Source organism: Lampetra fluviatilis, chromosome 29 (genome assembly GCF_964198595.1).
Source record: "Lampetra fluviatilis chromosome 29, kcLamFluv1.1, whole genome shotgun sequence".
In the NCBI taxonomy this organism is placed as follows: Eukaryota; Metazoa; Chordata; class Hyperoartia; order Petromyzontiformes; family Petromyzontidae; genus Lampetra; species Lampetra fluviatilis.
Genome location: NC_136303.1, coordinates 7,157,320 through 7,175,194, shown reverse-complemented (window position 1 = coordinate 7,175,194; position 17,875 = coordinate 7,157,320). Strand labels below are relative to the sequence as shown.

Sequence of the window (17,875 nt, the reverse complement as noted above, 5' to 3'; positions counted from 1 at the left end):
TTGCGGTGTGGCGTTTATATCTTCTCCCTGTTTTAAATAGGTTTCCTGCCATAATTATAAAACAACAACATACATTGTAACTCATATTAACCAAACATCCCAACGCTGAACAGTTACATGTAAACTACTCAATTGGGATTACACAGAGCAGCATCTCACCCTGCTGGGAAAGCTGGGCAGGACCTTCTTGACAAAGAGTTTTGAGACTCCTGAGTGAAACTTTCCTGGGTCATAATCATCATCACCACGATCCATGGGCAGATAGCCCGTAGGTTTAACACGTAGGCTTTCGCGACCAATATTCATAATTCTGGCGAATTGCCCGATGATGCTGGATGCAATTACCAGCGAAACGTCGTACTCAAAAATTGTAAATGTTGTGGTTTCACGCTTCAACACACCGGTGGGCTAAAGTAGTGAACTATTTGTCTTTTGTCAACGTGACACTTTTTTGCTGATTGGCCGTGTCGGGTGGTGGAGGGTTACGACACATTTATAAATAATGCGATCTAACCCAAAAACCTTTATTATGAATAGCCCGTAGGTGTCCACTGCACATTTCATCATTGCTTTCCACTTTCCTCTGTCTTGTACCAATATTCTCAAGTAGTGGCCACATGTTTCTGGCACCGATCTCTTCTGTCGTGGTCAAGCCATTCTCTGTTAGGTCTTCCTCTTTTTCCTGTTCCTTCCATTTTTACCGAACAACACACTTTTAAACAAGCAGAATAATAGAAATAGGTCAGGTTATTTTTTCTGTTGTTGCTCAATCCCTAGGAAGTGCTGGCATTATATGAGAATTCGTGATTCAGGATAGACGAAGTCGGAGACAAAATATGTAAGTTTGACTTGTTTGATTATTGTGATTGGATTATTGCATCAACCGAAATGGAGAGGTTACCCCAGAAATACATTCCAATTTTTTTTTTCTCCAAATCTACTTTTGTAGTGTGGTTTCATTTCGGACAGTTTAGGTTTCAATATCACTTTTGCAAACCAATGTCCCGTTGCTGCCTGCGTGAGTAAGTGCTTTTGTTGGAATGTCAAATTTTAATATGTGTGTGTGCGAGTGTGTTGTCTTTATTTTTGAAAGCACACCAGGTGGTGCGCTCCAAAGTGCACGTTTCATTGTGAAGCACGAGAGACATTGTAGTTTTCAAACATTTTCTGAAAAATACCGTCGTCGGACCAAATTGTCGTGACGCGTAGTCCTGTCTCCCTCAATCACTTCAATCGTTCAATTAAAATTGAAAAGTGCTTCGTGGAAAACAGGGGTTGTGTCCGATATTTCTAGAGGCCTCAAACCCCCTCCACACCCCCACCGCGTTAGTGTTAGGACTCCGTATCTGTTTAATCTGTCAGAACTAAAATGCTATTTGTCAACTTTCATCTTTGTATGCAAGATAACACAAACACACAAAAGAGCACACGCGGTGCATATTTGTCCAATTTGAACCCCGCCGGGCAGTGGTAATGCTCGTCATTCGTGTCCCCAGCAGATGGAAGGTGAAACGATTACTTTGCATTTTTAGTTGCACTTTTATTTATGTATCTATGTTGAATTTCTTTCACGCAATAAATAGCCAAGCGTGCACATCGGAGGTGCCCGGGAAAGACAACAAACTAAACACAAAAATAAGTTCTAAAGAAATTAGTTTCCACTCTAGATTTAAAAGTGCACAGCTCCAGTGGCTTCCTAATATCGGAAAGGAAGAGCGTTCCAGACGGCCGCAGAAACGCATCTGAAAGCGCGCAATGCAGTGACCGTTGTTCGATGGCGAGCCCAAAGCCACGGAGTTCATGTGATGGTTTATGCTCCTTGGCAAGCTCAACAAGGTATTGTGGTTCATTTGTGGCAGGCACTTTGTGTGTAATTAGTGCGACCTTATTAACGTATTCGTTGAGCAACTCGGCGAGAACTTGATGGACATGGCTGGAACTTGCAGTACCTGTCACGACACGTGCCAACTAATTTTTGTACACGTTTAAAATTGTACTCCTCCACAAACAGACCTTAACTCCTTCTAATAAAGAGAGCTCGTACGGAACACGTAGTTTGGTAAAACGAGGGCAGGATAGTGAAACAGGATTCACACGTTGTGCAAAACGTTGTGGTTTTTGTGCAACTTTCCACCGCTAGCGTTGGTTACGTACAACTGTACTGCGTCCGCCCAGTAAAACCCAGGAGACTTTAAACAACATTCGATTTCCGATCACCCCAGGTTAAAGTTTACAGAGGAATACGCGCTGCCATTCTTATTCCCTGCACCGTCAAATTTTGTCTAATGGAATATTGTGTTTTTTTTTCTTTTAACTCGTATAGTTTTCGTTTTTTCCAAATTTTATTCCAATTCTTCTGGTGGTGCCTTGCTATTATATATCAGACAACGTGTCCATTTTGGAACTCGCGCAAACCAGTACATCGTGCCCATGTGAGAGAGAGGGACAGGCCCCTGGAAGATGTTGTAGACCTACTTCTTATATCCCTTCAAATGACCTCTTAGCCACACTTAAAGCCCCTGCACTTTCCCATGCAGCCTGCTATAGATATTGTTTATTGCTTCGGAGTCAAGGCCATCAGGTTTAATTCTCAGAGCTGGAATTTTTGCCACAGTCATTGCAAAAACAAATTTGGCGTGATGTTTTTTTTTAGCGTGCAGTCATTGGCGAGCGGATGGAAACCATCAACTCGCTACGCTAAACCCATTTTTCAATGTCAGTGCTGCTTTCCATAGGTCTGTATCATTCCTTTATTATTTATCATCTTGGGTTTGAACCCAGGCTCTCAGCAGTACTGGCTCAGTGTTCCGACTGCTTTGCCACACAGCCAGTAGGAATGAAAAGCAAATGTAATACTATTTTTATGCGTGTGTAAAACATATTTCCTGGCTGTCTGGTAACCTTTATTGAGGAGTTGATTTGCTCAAAATATGCAGATAGTCCTTGGTTTGCGCATGCTGACTCTATCAGCATTGCGACACTGAAATCCGAAGAGTGAACATGTTGGCATTTGCAAGGCAGGGGTGGGGGTGTGTGGGTGGCCGGCTGTGGGAAAGCGGCATTGGAAGGTTTGGTGGTAATACAGTACTTTATTGGTCACGTGTCTGTCCAAGGCCATGACCTTTGAGAAGAGAGTCTCTACCCCGATCCAAAAGAACGCACCCGCATGAGAACGAAGCACCCATTTGGAACGACGTATTCATTGTCGTTAACAAAAATCAACAGTGCATTGGTACGAACAACAAATGCGTTGTTGGTGTGGCCCTGTGCACGCGTGCACGTAATCCACTCTGGCTGCGGGTATTTAAGCCACACCTGCCCAGAGTTATTTGCCCACCGACTTGCCGTCTTGAACACGGAGAGTCTCGGTGCTAAATGGTGAGCGGGGTGAATCATAGCACCTTTCCACGAACTACTGTAAACGAGAAGCTGACTGGGCGAGTGGGCAAACCCCGGACTACCACGGCAACTGTACCAAGCCAGGCCCTGTAAGTGGGCCGGGGGGAAGCGCTCTTTCATAAGGGAGCTGTGCGCTCCCTTTCCCGGGATTGCCCTTGGCAAATTAGGAGTCGCTGTGTCACGCGGTCAAAGCGGAATCGTGATGAGCTGTTAATGCCGTCCATCGCTCGGGGAAACTTTAGAGGCAACGACAAAAAATTAATATTTGCGCAATCGCTGCCCATCTAGCTGCTTTGTTTCTATTTTAACACATAGTTGCCGACCAGGCCCAAAGGGACAAAACATGTCAAAATGGCCAGCAACAAAATGGCAACTATCACAGGTGTAACGAATAAGATTTTGCACGTTTCATGAAGTGAGCAAGGTTATGGGAAATTTGGAAAATAGATGATGGGAGGAAATTCCAAAGTGGAGGAGATGCGGGAGAGAATAAGCAGAACGTTGAGCTTCTTAACCTGCAATTTCAGTTTGGTGGTTGAACACATCACGGATGAGATAAAACATTCTGGTAGACCGAGTATTCAACAGGAATCGGTGAGTGATGTTCACTAGAACAGTAACCATTGTGTTCGTGATAGAAGATTGATAACGGATGCGACTGACCACCGGTGGAGCGAGTGGCTGACTGGAGTGAATTGGTGAGTTCTGGATCATCAATCGGCCTCTCTGCTTTACTCTGAAATGTAAGAATTGATGGGGGCAGGGGGTGGGGAAGGGGTAGAGACGTACTGCAGTGAGAAGAGTGGGAGTGGCTCTCTCCCCATGGACATGCAATGGTCACCGAGTGTCGGGACAATCGCACGCGGACCGGCGCCGTGATGTTGGTTGTGGATAGGCCCAGGCTCCTTGGGCCACCGGTCATGGAAACACACGGCAGGAGACTTATTAGTTGGAATGTTGGCTTGGTTGTTCATAATCGATGGAACATTTCGGTCTCTTTTCAGGAGAAAAATAATGTTTGTCCCCACCTTTGCCATATTGTCAGTGATTTTTTTAAATTTCTTTTTTTAAAGGAAAATTGTGACTTTTGTTTCACAGCATCAAGACAAAAGTAACAGCCCATTGTCAATCTACTGCTGGGTGAAGACATGTCCACAGAATGGGAGCTGTTTTATAATACTTCACCATGCGGGTTGGTGAAGGGTTGGCCCACGACCGATTCGGTTATCATCATCATCATCATGACGATCCATGAGCAGATAGCGTGTAGGTATTCACTGCACAGTTCGTCATTGGTTTCCACTTTCCTCTGTCTTGTGCCAATATGCTCAAGTAGTGTCACATGTTTCTGGCACCGATCTCTTCTTATGTCGTCGTTAAGCCATTTTCTGTTAGGTCTTCTCTTTCCGGTTCCTTCCATTTTTCCAAACAACACGCTTTTAATTTTCCTGTTGTCCATCTGACATATGTGTCTAAATAGTGCCAGTTTCCTTTTCATCACTGCCCACATCATCAGATCTTCTTCTATGTGCAACCTTTTTATTACTTCTACGCTGGTCACTTTTTTGCATTCAGCTTAGATGCAGCAGTATCCTTCTGCAGCAATGCAAAACGGGTGCCAGTGATGCAGACGTCACTCGCCATGAATCTCAGCTGTGGCCCTGTTCGTAGCGCAGTGTGCTGATCACCGAACTACCGCCCTCTATCCCATCATCCAGCTGACAATTAACACCCATAATCCGGGTTTTTTGGGTTAGGTAGTGGTAAAAAAAACTCTGTATTATGGATGATATTGGTCGCGAAAGCCTACGTGTTAAAATGCCAATTTACACGTTGCACACCCACCTCTCACCGCCGATTCCGCAATAGAAGTTTGACCGAGCAATGTGCAACCACATTTTTTCCCCCCTCTCTGTCTACTGCGATCGTAGAGCTTTGACTCATCCGGATACGATCACCAACAAAGCTTGCATTGGGTACAAGTGTGTGTGTGTGCGCGCGCGCGTATTGCTCTTGGCTTTGAGGGCCACTGGAGAAAAATGTGATGCTCTGTTGTGAACAATCGAGAGCTTGTTTGCGCCGCGGCACCACATGTGTGATAAATTAGATAATGCCGCATTCCACTTTGTGGATGGATCTATTCATCACTGTGGAGCCTCTAAATGGGCAAACAATTTTGAAATTAGAAGCTCTGCATAAAAACACACACACACACGACAGCAAAGCTGAAACAATTACGAGAACAAACACCGGCCGGTCGTCTTAACGAGTGCCTCATGTTCAATTATTTCTTTTCTAAACCTACAACAAGAACGGAGACAAGTGCCTTCCAACGGTGGTGGCTACGCACACGCCTGTAATCCATCGCGGGAGGCAAGGGTTGGTGGATCACGGAAAATGTGGGTGTCGAGGTGCCATACTCTGGCTTGTCGGGAGAATGCGGTGCGGCAAATGAGGACTCCATCAGTTTTATCTGTTTGAAATAGAGTGCACGCCTGTCAACCATTTATCAGTGCCTACTTTACTCTGAACCAATTCAGACCTTTTTGGTCACCCCGTACCGTTATAAATATCAATGTTCATCCGACAAAGTCCCATCACACGGGAGAAACACAAACAAATAGACTTTCTTTTTTGTCCGTGAAGAAATGGCTGTACGCTGTGTGGACCTGAAAAATCAATTTCCCTGTACAAGAATACGGGTACACCATAGTGTAGAATACGGGTACACCATAGTGGTCCCGTATTCTACATCATCCGCACCAAGTTTACACAACAAAGGCTCATTTCTAACAGCGTGCTTCAGCCGCACCGAACCTCACAAAAATAATATTCAGGGCCTACCTTGGCTCCTCCCACCCTCAACCAGTATACAGTATATAAAAATACGGGTTTCTTGAAATTTATATTACTTGATACAGCTATCGTGCTGTGACTGAAGACGGAAGCTTGTGTTGCCTCCGAAACGTCGTGATTTTTATTTTATTTAACTTTTATTAATTATTTTTTTTTACCTACGTGACTTTACCGAAAAAAACCTAAGAATATACACCATAGTGGTTGACAGGTGTAAGAGTGAGCTGCCCCTTCGTGCGCACGCGTTTTCTCCGGGCGCTCCGGTTTCCTCCGAAATTGCGTAAACTCATTCATTGGCCGAAAACACCTAAATACATAGAGGCACCACAGAGCTTGGGGATGAATTTGGCGCCGGTTCATCACTTGGCCGATTCCTTTCTCTGCTCGTCTGCAGATCCTCGCACGCACCTCCCGAGTCGTTCTCTCTCTCCGACGAGGGCAAGTGAATCCAGTGCGGCGCACTTCAGATGATGTGACCCTGCGAGTCACATCATCTGAACGTCGCTTTTCAAAACAAACAGCTGCCGCGGGGTTCTGGGATATACTTCAACTTCCTTGGAGAAGGCCAAGCGTTAAGAGCCCTAGGTCAGTTTCTTTCAGGACACACAAAGATTTATGGGGGACTATTTTTTGGTTCTTTCGGTTAAGTCACGTCTAAAAATAAAATAATAAATTAAAATAATAGCGACGTTTCGATTGCTACACAAGCAATCATCATCAGGCATATGGGGGACTGCGTAGGACACGGGGGTCCGCGTGGTGGTCGGTGAGCTTCGGCAATGTGTTGGCACCTGCTGCGTTCTATTTCCTGCGCTGAGTGAAGGGATTACTCGAGATGTGTACCGCTCCCGAGTCTGAAAGTGAAGAAGGACATAGTTTTCCCCCTTTTGGAAACGTGCATGACCAAGTGTGCATGCTGGGCATGTGACGATGTGAAGATGCGTCAGTCGGTTCTAGCGCTGGCACGCGAATCTGAGTGCGTGCTTTGAGAATGGGGTGTTCATGATCCGTAGGAGCGAGTTATTTATTTATTTACAAGGTAAGGGCCCGCTGAGCTACATGGCACTTTTTCAGAAGCGACCTGGCCACAAACGATAGCTCATCGAAGTGGCTTATCATGCGGAAATGTATAGAAGCCAAATAAACAAAAACCCCGGAGGAAAAAACCAGAGGACCCATGGAAAAATAGACGCGACCACGGGCAGAACATGCAAACTCGAAATATACAGCAGCGGGCGTCAGGGTCGAGATCGAACCCACGGCCTCCTGTATACCAGGCGGCAGAGGTGTGGACTCGAGTCATGTGACTTGGACTCGAGTCAGACTCGAGTCATGAATTTGATGACTTGCGACTCGACTTGGACTTGCATAACAATGACTTTGTCCCACCTATGAGATGTGGACTCGAGTCATGTGACTTGGACTCGAGTCAGACTCGAGTCATGAATTTGATGACTTGCGACTCGACTTGGACTTGCATAACAATGACTTTGTCCCACCTATGAGATGTGGACTCGAGTCATGTGACTTGGACTCGAGTCATGAATTTGATGACTTGCGACTCGACTTGGACTTGCATAACAATGACTTTGTCCCACCTCTGCCAGGCGGGGTAGTTAACATCTCCTAGCCACCGTGGCGCCCTTATGCAAGTGCGTTGCTCGTGTTTCATTTACTCTTAGGACGCGGACATAACTGTGCAAATGCGACGGACAGTTCGAGAAAATGCAAATGAGGCCGTAAAAAACCGGAGGCAACAAAGAGACCGGATTCTTGAATCCGTTAGCGGCCCCCCGATTCCTGAGTACGCGGCGAATCGCTTTGGGAGTGAACCGTCATGCATTCCGGTATAAATGCGCACGTAACAGAGAGTTTACATGCGTAGAAACAAGCATGCCCGGTTTTCATATCCAGTTCTCATATCCAGTTCTGTAAATACCACACAGTGCAAACCCAGCCATTTTAACCTCCACTTCACAACATTGTTTCTCATTCCGGTTTCTGCTGTTTGTTTAGCAAGCGATATGCTTTGCGCCAGAACCGAACACAATGCTAATGTTTGTGTTAACGATCCAACCGATAGTTGTCCCCCCCCATCAGACCCTCCCGCCCCTCCACCGACTGGTGATTAATGCTTGTGCAGCGAACAAAGAATGCTCGTGTTGTTGCTGTGTGTGGCCACTGTGGGCGGCAGTAGAAGCGCCCTCTTTGAATCCAGAGTTTCTAGCACGGTCCTAATATAATGCAGCTGGCATGTGCACAGCTGCCGCTTTTGGAGAGCGGCCGCCTGGCAAGTGGCTTTGGGCAGCCAAGCAGGGCAAGCCCCCGCCGCTGCCCGCTGGCTGCCACCACACTCCGTGATCACGTGTCACATCTTTTCGTCCGCTCCACCATCGATATTCTTTCTTTCCGTCCAGCTCCGATATGAACGAGTGCCTGCGAATGTCCCCGGAGTGCGGATTTGCGAAACGCGATCTGAAGCGGGCGATACGACTCTTCCAGGCCATTATAAATACAAACAAGAAATAATTTCCTTTATAGTTTCTGTGCCGTAAGTTTCAAACAACAAGTAAAAACGTGTAAAAGTCGCGCATGGCCACTGTGCATATGCGAAAAAACCACCAGCAGTTCAAGAACAAGTGCATTGTGGTCTTATATGGTAAAATTGCCTCTTTTATTGTGCATTTCTTGTGCATTGTGGTGTTTGGGTTTTCCGACCTGCACTTACTCTGTTATATGGGGGTGTTTCTCGTCGAGTACAGATGTGATTTCTGCGCCGTGACGCCACTTGTGATATTATTATTATTATCATGAGCTAATATTTTTGCGTTATGTTGCTGGATGAACGTAATTGTTGTGTTCCTCGTGACTGGGTTTCACCTACCTGGTGGCCGGTTTGCTGTTCAGCAATGGCCACGGGCACGATTCCCGTAATCCAACCACGCTTCTTCTCGCAGCACAATTACAAGACGGAAGAACACGACCCTCTGCAATTATCTTAATTATTATAATCCTCGCAAGCTCCCCGCGTGCACGCTTGACGCTGGTGGGTATTGTGTTTTGCACGTCTTGAACGCAGCAGAGCGCACTTGTGTCGAACATCCAGTCCAAGGCTATGAATAGCGGTGTATTCAATTCCTCCAAACGTGCGAGGTATTTCGTGAGGATGTTGACCACGTGCGCGGGAAGATGTGACCACAGGCATGGTGCTGGTGGCCACCTCCCCCTTCGTGTGTCATGCAGGCCTTTTTAGGGGCTACTTGCTAAGAGAACTTGACCCGAAAGTTTGTTGAGGCTATACATGGGTGGGGGGGACCTTTGTCTTTGCTACGTGTCGATAGCTTCACCCAAGGGGCTTGAGTTCCCACATTGCTATATTTTTAATTTGCTCTGTACCTTTCAAAGAGACTTTGTTACAGTTTCCAACATGCAAAAATAAACGTTGGTGTGAGTTATTTAAACCCCCCCCCCACCTTTGTCCACTCAGCAATGTCGATCTGCAGGTCGTGTGTGGTGAGGGTAAAAGTATGGGTACACCCACCTCTCCATCATGTTGGGGCAGCATGGAAGAGCAGGTGTTATACCCCTTAGAGCAGCGTTCTTCATTGCAAGGCCCGCGGGCCACTGGCGGCCCCTGGTGGCCTTTAGTGCGGCCTCCGACAATACACAAATAGTGAGAGCACCACGCAGCATCATCGTGCTGCTGTCAAACCCCAATGGTTTCAAGTGGTGTGGCGGCGCTCGCACTGATGATGTCTTATCGGCGAAAGTGGCCACCCCTCTGAAAGTTGGTGAAGAACACCGCTCTAGAGGGGCTCTGTTTAGCCGTCTCTAGAGGAGACATTTCTGTCAGCAGTGGCGTGTGAGCAAGCAATTGCAGCGCTGTGCCTTTACCTCCTTGTAGTCTTATTCTGAACTGACTTTGGTTCTGGGTTAAAGCTGTGTTGAGCAAGTTTAGAACTTGCATTGGAGACATGTATTTGTTGTCTCTGGGCTAAAATAATGACACCGCAGGCAATGCAAAGCACTTGGGGAAGGGTGTTGAGGCTTGAAGCTGGGTCCATGCAGTGAGGTATGCAAGTTGGCCGCATGCAACTGAATCACCTGTGTGTGGATGTCTCTGCAACCTGTTGTGAGCAGTTGCACAACCAGTTGCTTGCTTACAGTAGAGACGGACTAGATTTTCAAGCATCAAATCTGCTCGGCGATTTACGACGACGCATTTCACCACGTGCACACATTTGCAAACTGCATTCGGTCATTGCAACCCTGAATACGCCGTGCAATTTAATTCTTCTGAAACGTATCGCTCAGATGTGGATAGAGCGAGTGATTAAATCGCGTGATTTTTAACGTGATTGATCACTCTGCTGAGTGGGCCCGGCTTGATGTTGTGTTCCATGCAGGTATAGATTCACTGATGTTCACTGTTCAATATTTAGATGGATATCATGGCTTTTAGCAAATGTTCCAGGCTTTCTAGCATTCGTTGGACTTTGAGAGGCAGTTGCTAAATGCATGCCATCATTTGATTAAAGATGGCCACAAATAATGCCTCAACGAAGTGGCTTATTAATGTGGACATTTATATCAGCCAAGCACTCTAAAACGCACGTTGATTCTAAATGCTGGTCTCCTGCCTGTGTATCTACCCCCTTGGCCACCGTGCTGTCCAATTTGTATGCTCCAGCTGTGAGAAGCTTTCCAGCGACCCACCCGCATTCGTATACCAGTCACAAAACAGTTTCTCAGCTGCCGCTACACTTGCCAAACTATCGTTCTTCGCTCCCAGCAATGTGCCTGGGCCATTGTCCCCCCCCCACCCCTTTTACTCGGTAACGATCGTGAGGTTGCTGTATTTTCCGTTTGATTTTTAGACTGATACGAACATGTAAATGAATTAAGCCATTCATTCCTACGTAGCAAATTTACATTTTTATTTATTTATTCCATGCTTTGGAAGAGTTTCTCATGCTTACTGCGAATAACGAAAACAGGTAATCATTTGCAGCAGTGTGTTATTTTGCTGCTTCCCGAACCCGTGTGAGTTGAGTCATCGGTGTTATCTAACAAAATTTTACCACAGGGGGTGGGGGTGGGAACGGTGGGGGGGGGGGGTTGCTAGGGGGGAGGGTTGGAGGGGGCAGGACCATTTCACATTTAATTCGCCACTGACGTTCGCCCTGGCCGGGTATGAAACTCTGATCGCTGGGTTCGCAGAACACGGTACACTAACCACTGCTCCTGCACTCCGCCATCCATATTGCCGTGGATTCAAACCAAAAATAAGCAAATGTGTTTGCAAGCACAACATGAAACACGTCCTTTAACGCTGAGAGCCATCATTTCAGCACAGCATTTTCAGACCTCTGCTGTTTTTCCTGCGATGCTCACTAATGCGCAAGCTGTTCCCTCCGTGTCCCATGTGCCGGCAAAAATTACCAACGGGTTTACTGTTTCAGTCGGGGCCCATTGCGCCTTCTCGATTTTGTGGTCTGTCGGGTTGAGCATATTAATGACCGCCTGCCATGCCACGAGATTTTAACGCCGCCCCTCACACCGCTTCTGTTGCAGAGCTCGCTGCAGATCGCCTTCGAGGAGGATGGACCGACCCACGATGCATTACGGCTGAGCAACGTGACCTACGGGGACAGCCAATCGGACAGTAACATGGTACGTTGTGCAGACAGTAGAAGTGATCATATTTGCACGTGATTTCTATATTTACGTAAAAAATATGTTTCCCATCAGACTTCATGCGATATAGGTTCGCCTCGCTTTACACGGAAGATGCGTCCCAAGAAAATGGCACGCAAAGTGAAACCCCACTAGACAGACAGCTTCCTGCCGAGTAGCGCACACAGTACACACAAATAATGTTGTCCCACGTCCGACCGCATAGCCGCATATAAAGCGAGTTAATTCAAAACGCATTGAGCGAATTTTGGGAACAAATCGGTTAGCCGCATGTATATATATGCGAAAATCGCACAAACTGAACCCGCATAAAGTGAGGGAATACCTCGATTATACAGAGACTCCTCTACTTATGAACATTCGACTTTCAAACTTTCAGAGATACGAAAAAATCTGTCCATATGTCCAGTTGCCTGTTGGGACCGAGAGTCGAAAGTTCAACCACCACGCAACAGATGGCGGTGCTTGCTCGGTGTCATTACCCAGCATTCCCAGAATTTCTGCCTGGGCCGCCTTCATTGTCTGTTGTTGTGTTGTTGTTTCGTGTAAATGCCGGGCGACATGTTTGGAATTGACAGGAGTAAAGTTGAACAAATCGACTTAAGAACATACCTCTGGAACCTAACTCGTTCGTAAGTCGAGGAGTCCCTGTAAAACAAGTTTTGCTCGCTGGCTTCCTGGCCGGCTGCGCGATGACGTCACCCACATCCCCACAGCGTTGAGCTCGGTTCGTGCATCGCGCAGACATTGATGCCTCCCCTCTACCTACCCACACTCCACCCTGGCTGTGAATCCCGTGCAAATGTGTGGGCAGTGTCTCGTCTGATTAGATGCATTTTTTCAACTATGTTAATATTTTAATTTGGCAAAAGATCTGTAAATGCATTTCCGCTCCGAGTGAAAGTTGGCTGCATCAGCTTGGCTTGCCCTGAGCTTAATAACTTGGAGCCTGCCGTGCAGGAAATAAAGATCTTATCCCTACCCACCAGTGATTTATCAACATTTGACTGTAGGTAGAACCAGAGAACACTTAACAGAATTGAGGCAGGTTTGTTCATTAAGCATAGTGGCCCCTTGTTTTTCTCTGCTCAGCGAAAAAGGGAAACATTTACAGCGGCGTTGCTGCACGTTCCCGAGTTTGGCGCTAAGATTGTCGTCGGGTTTATCCTGAGAAAATCAGAGGCTAGTAACTTTCGGGAGGTATTTATGTTTCAAAAGAAAATTACAACCAAGCCAGCCCGGCGTGGCTCAGGAGGTGCCAGGTTGTTTTTTACGCTGCAGAAGCCGAGCCATGCCGCTGATGTCACGCGAAACGAATGAGTCGAGACGCACGCGGGTGATGTAATGGTGGATTTGTGGTCTTCTTTGAAATTCATGCCGCCCCATGTGTAAGATAAATAGATAATGTCCACTATTGTTGAAATATGCAAAGTTGAGCAACTTTCGATTTAAAGCTTTCGTGACTGCAGGGATTCATCTTCTTGGTTCTTTCGGTAAAGTCACGTAGAAGGGAAGTAATAAAATAATAAAAATAAAACATAATAAAATAATTCTGAGGACGGCTGCTTGCGTTGTGGCCGAAACGTCGTGAGAATTATTTTATCATGTTTTATTTTTATTATTTTATTATCTCCCTTCTACGTGACTTTACCGAAAGAACCAAGAAGAGCAATCACATTATTACTAATACTACGACGGTGATGCTTGGTTACCCAGGAAAGCCTCACAGAGTATCACGACCCTCTTTTGCAGGTGAGGGGTCTGGTCTTCGCAATCGGGTCCGGTGTTGCTCTGTGTAATCCCGATCGAGTAATTTGTAGGTGATTTTTCAACACTGGCTTGTTTTACCAAACAGCGGCTACAGATTGTTTTCTTTAAGCTATGGGAGTGAAGCCAGAGGAAAACCCACGCAGAACACGGGGTGAACATACAAACGTCTCTGCGGAAACGGTTCACAATTTGTGAATGAAACCCCCAGGGGCCCCTTCTTTTGCGTGAGGCACAAGCCTCGCCGGTGTCGCACACGGTTGCCCTTACATACATTACATGCACTTCCGGTCCGTGTAGAAAGTTCTCCAGAGCTCTGAACGGTTGCATGGTGGCAGCGCGTGAGCCACCGAGGTGAGAGAGGGCTCACGCTGGTTTGAGACCAGGACAATTTTGCCTGTGGACACGAGCACACCGTCTCTCGTCTACCTTCATCGCTCGCGGTGCCTGTAAATCCCCCGGCTCCCGTGCCCAACGCCTCATTGCCACAGCAAGCCCGTTGCCACCGTTTGGCACGGCCGCTTGGTGTTGGTTGATGGGGAGCAGGCAGGAGCCGGGGGGGGGGGGCATTAGAGACCGCCCGCGTTATATAACGTCGAATGGCAGGGAACGCAGCAGCGAGCGCCGCCTTTTCTCCCACGACGGGATAAATAGAGCGGAGCGTTGTGACCGTGGGACATAAACCGTGACGGTGAGACAGACGGGCGCGTGTGGAAAGCTTCTCCGCAGTTGTTTCCCGTTGAAGAGCTGTGCCCTCTTCAGATGCGTTCATTCCTTCATCGACTTTATCTAAGGCAAGTGAGGGCCCATTGAAACTCCGTCACCAAGCGATGCAGTGCACGTGAAAGTTACAGTCACAAAAACAGCACGAAACTTAACGAAACATTCAGAAACTTATAGTGTTGGTTGTCTGCAGTGTAGCAGACGCTGCTTCATGTCTGCAATGTTATGATGTATACGCTGCTGGTCCTCCTTGGGTTATTTTTCTAAAACATCTGATGGCCGAATGTTTCTTACCCCTGTCAAAAAACCCACGATTAATTCATCAAAACAATTAAATGATTAATGATTTTTCTCAAGTGAGCATTGAGGTGGTGCTCATCGAGCCAAACAGTGGATTGATCATGGCTGGTGACGACAACGATGATGCTGATGATGAGACTATACCGTGTAGGTGGGCGTCAATGTATGGGGAGAGCGGTCCTGTCGCGGTTTGCGCACTGCACTGCGAACCTGGCGACCCGAGTTCGATTCCTGCTCGTGACTAACACCGGTGATGATGATCTGAACCCGTCCTGGGCTCCGCCTGGTGCGGTGGGTAAAGATTGGCACCCAGGAGACAAACGTGGCTGGGCGTGGTGGCTGGTCACCCACTCCCTTAATAGATGCTTGTTAACAGCACTTGCCCCCAACAGTCTGTTAAGGCTATACTCGGGATCTTTGTCTTTATACCGTGTCGGTGGTGAGCATCAGGTTAGCACATGCACGGGCACCGAATATGATTCTCCAGGTCCCTGACCCCCATAGCCACAGCAAAAAATGCCGGCAGGCTTGGAAAACACCGAAAGCAAATAGAGTAACTGCGTGATTTAATCTGCGGCGCTCGTAGATTTATTTAAGTCCCAACTTGCTTATTGGATACGAGGACTGCGTCCAGGTTCCTGGCAGCTATTCCTGCAAGGTTCCCAGGGTCAGGATCTCCTGCTGTATAATTGACGCTCAGATTTAAGCACGTCAGAAAACAACGTTGCTTATTTTGCCGCTTTATCCCCAGCCTTTTAGATTTGCCCTTCCAAAAGAAAATCTCCTAAACATACGAGCCAGAAAGGCCTCGGCATTGTTTGTTCTGTCTCTAAAAACAAATTCTGGCCTGCCGTTATTAAATTGTGGTTTACGGTTCATCTATATTTATTTTGAAGTTTCCATATAAAAAAACAAAAGCACAGGTGTTCTTTGTAGATACGCCGCGCGGACTGGAACCGCCAAGGCTTGCAGAAGTGTTTGTTATAAATGATGGGCTTTTAGTTTGTTGTCCTTTGTTGCCCTTGCCACGCACCTTCGATTTAGCATGGTTGGCTGATGCGAAAGAAGTTCAATATATACACGCGTGCCACCCGCGTTGATAGAAATGGTGGTGGTTCCCGGTCGTTAGCCCGACCGCGGTAGGACGGTGAGCCCAGACGACCCCGGATGGTCCCTCAATTTGAGGGTGTCTTGCTCTGGGTTTGGTACACGTTACCTGCTGCTTCTCCCCCCCCCCCTCCCTCTTTGGAATCCACTTTAAATTCTGGGTTCTTGAATGAAAAAAAATGGTGATGGCGCCCACCTATGTATGTTCAACTTCTTTCGCACCTTACGTAGCCGTCTGTGCTAAGTGGGAGGTGCGGGGGGAAAAACAACAAACTGAACGCAAAAAGTAGCTCAATCGAGATGATTTGAATGTGCATAGCTCCAGTGGCTTCCTAATATCGGAAGGAATAGCCTTCCAGACAGCCGCAGAAGCGCATTCGAAAGCGGCGCATGATGCGGTGACCGTCTTTGTTGCGAGGATCAACGGAGTTCGCGCTATGATGGTTTTCGCATCAGGGAAGCAGGTTGAGGTTTTTCGTTAAAGTTCACGAGTTCAGTGAACTACAATGATCAAATGGTTGTGGTGGGGGGGGGGGGGGTGGAGGGGGGAGTACTCTAGACGGAGTGAAACTAAAATGAACCATCGTTGTTGCAGTGGTATCTTGTCCACACACAATGGCGACGACGTGAGGGTCGGAGGAGAATCTGAATCCGATGAGCTATGAAGCTCTTTCATAGATGTCAAGTAGCAGCAATGCACAGCAGACAAAAGCCTGTGCGCGTCGTGTTGGTGTTCACGGTTGAAATTGTGTCATGATATACATTGTATAAATATACTTTTCAATATTGCCGAGTTGACACTTATACAACCACAGCAGAAAACAACAACTTACATTTGTAACGCGCCGAAAGCGTAACAAACGTCTCAGAACGCGGAAGTCCACACGATGGACAGCGAGGGACGGATTGGGAGGGAGAGAAAGGACCCAATTTATGTGTCCCAAATGAGTTTTTTGTTGCGATTTCTTTATTGGAGGTAATCGAGTAAACATCTATTTTTGGTACCTCGACTTGTATTTTGACAATGCATAGTAACATAAATACGGGGGTGGAGTGGTGGCACAGTGGTTAGCACGGCGCGGCACTATGAACTCTCGACTTTCCGAGTTCGATACCAGGCCACGGCTAATTTCCGTGGTGAGTGATTTCTGATCTCATGATCTGGTCCTGGGCCCACTCACCCCTTCAGCAACTCGCACTGATGCAGCATCGCTAAGTGCGACCAAACGACCTGCGTCACTTACACGGCGTGTTGGGGGGAGGTGGGGGGCGTGGGCGGGCACCAGGCCTTCATCCAGCAGTGGATCGATATGGGTGTATGCACTGTGATTCTAGTAACGTAAAACATATCGCCACGTTTATGATATTCATTTGAAAAATAGCCTTCATCTCGTACCCCCCCCCCCCCCGCTCCCTACGGCACGGCATGGCCGGTGCGTGTAACGCATGTGGGCGCTCTCGAGAGAGAGAGAAAAAAACAACATTGCTGAGCTCGCCGTTCGTAAGCGCTGACGTCAAGCGTTGTGCGGCGCGATTTGCTGGGGCGGGGGCGGCCTGCAGTAAAGCGATTGACTCAGCAGCAATTAGCGGGGACGATCGACCTCGCGCGGCGGTGGTGGCGGCGGCAGCGGCAGCACTTAAAAGGGAGCTCGCGCACCACTGGCGCTGAACCTCAGTGTCAACGCCTTTGCAGCAACGCACGTGGTCCGTATTTCGATGGGTTGATCGGATGATCGATTGACCGATATGAGAATGTGTGCAAGTGCTCAGGTGGAGTGATACATGTCAGGAATATGGGAGATGGTGGAGGCCTTCATCCAGCGGTGGATTGATCATGGCCGATGATGATGATACATTTATTATATTTACCGAGGAACGTCTCGCTGAGTTTCAAGACTTTTATTTGCATGAGCTCATGGGAGATAACTGGACGAATTCGCGTTTTTATAGAGTGCCATTTATGCAAACCGTGTCGCACAAAGCTGCACAATCCGCAACACGCAGGGGCGCATGTATGTCGGGATGA

The 17,875-nt window shown here is 47.4% G+C and overlaps 1 protein-coding gene across 2 annotated transcripts in view; it reads left to right on the top strand.

Moving 5' to 3' along the window:
• The window catches only part of C2CD2L (C2CD2 like), a 98,254-nt gene that overhangs the window by 41,536 nt on the left and 38,843 nt on the right, over positions 1-17,875 (top strand). For both annotated transcript variants that reach the window (XM_078870080.1, XM_078870079.1), the window contains one exon: positions 11,830-11,928. In XM_078870080.1, the coding sequence (XP_078726206.1) occupies positions 11,830-11,928 (99 nt within the window). The remainder of the gene's footprint in view (positions 1-11,829; positions 11,929-17,875) is intronic.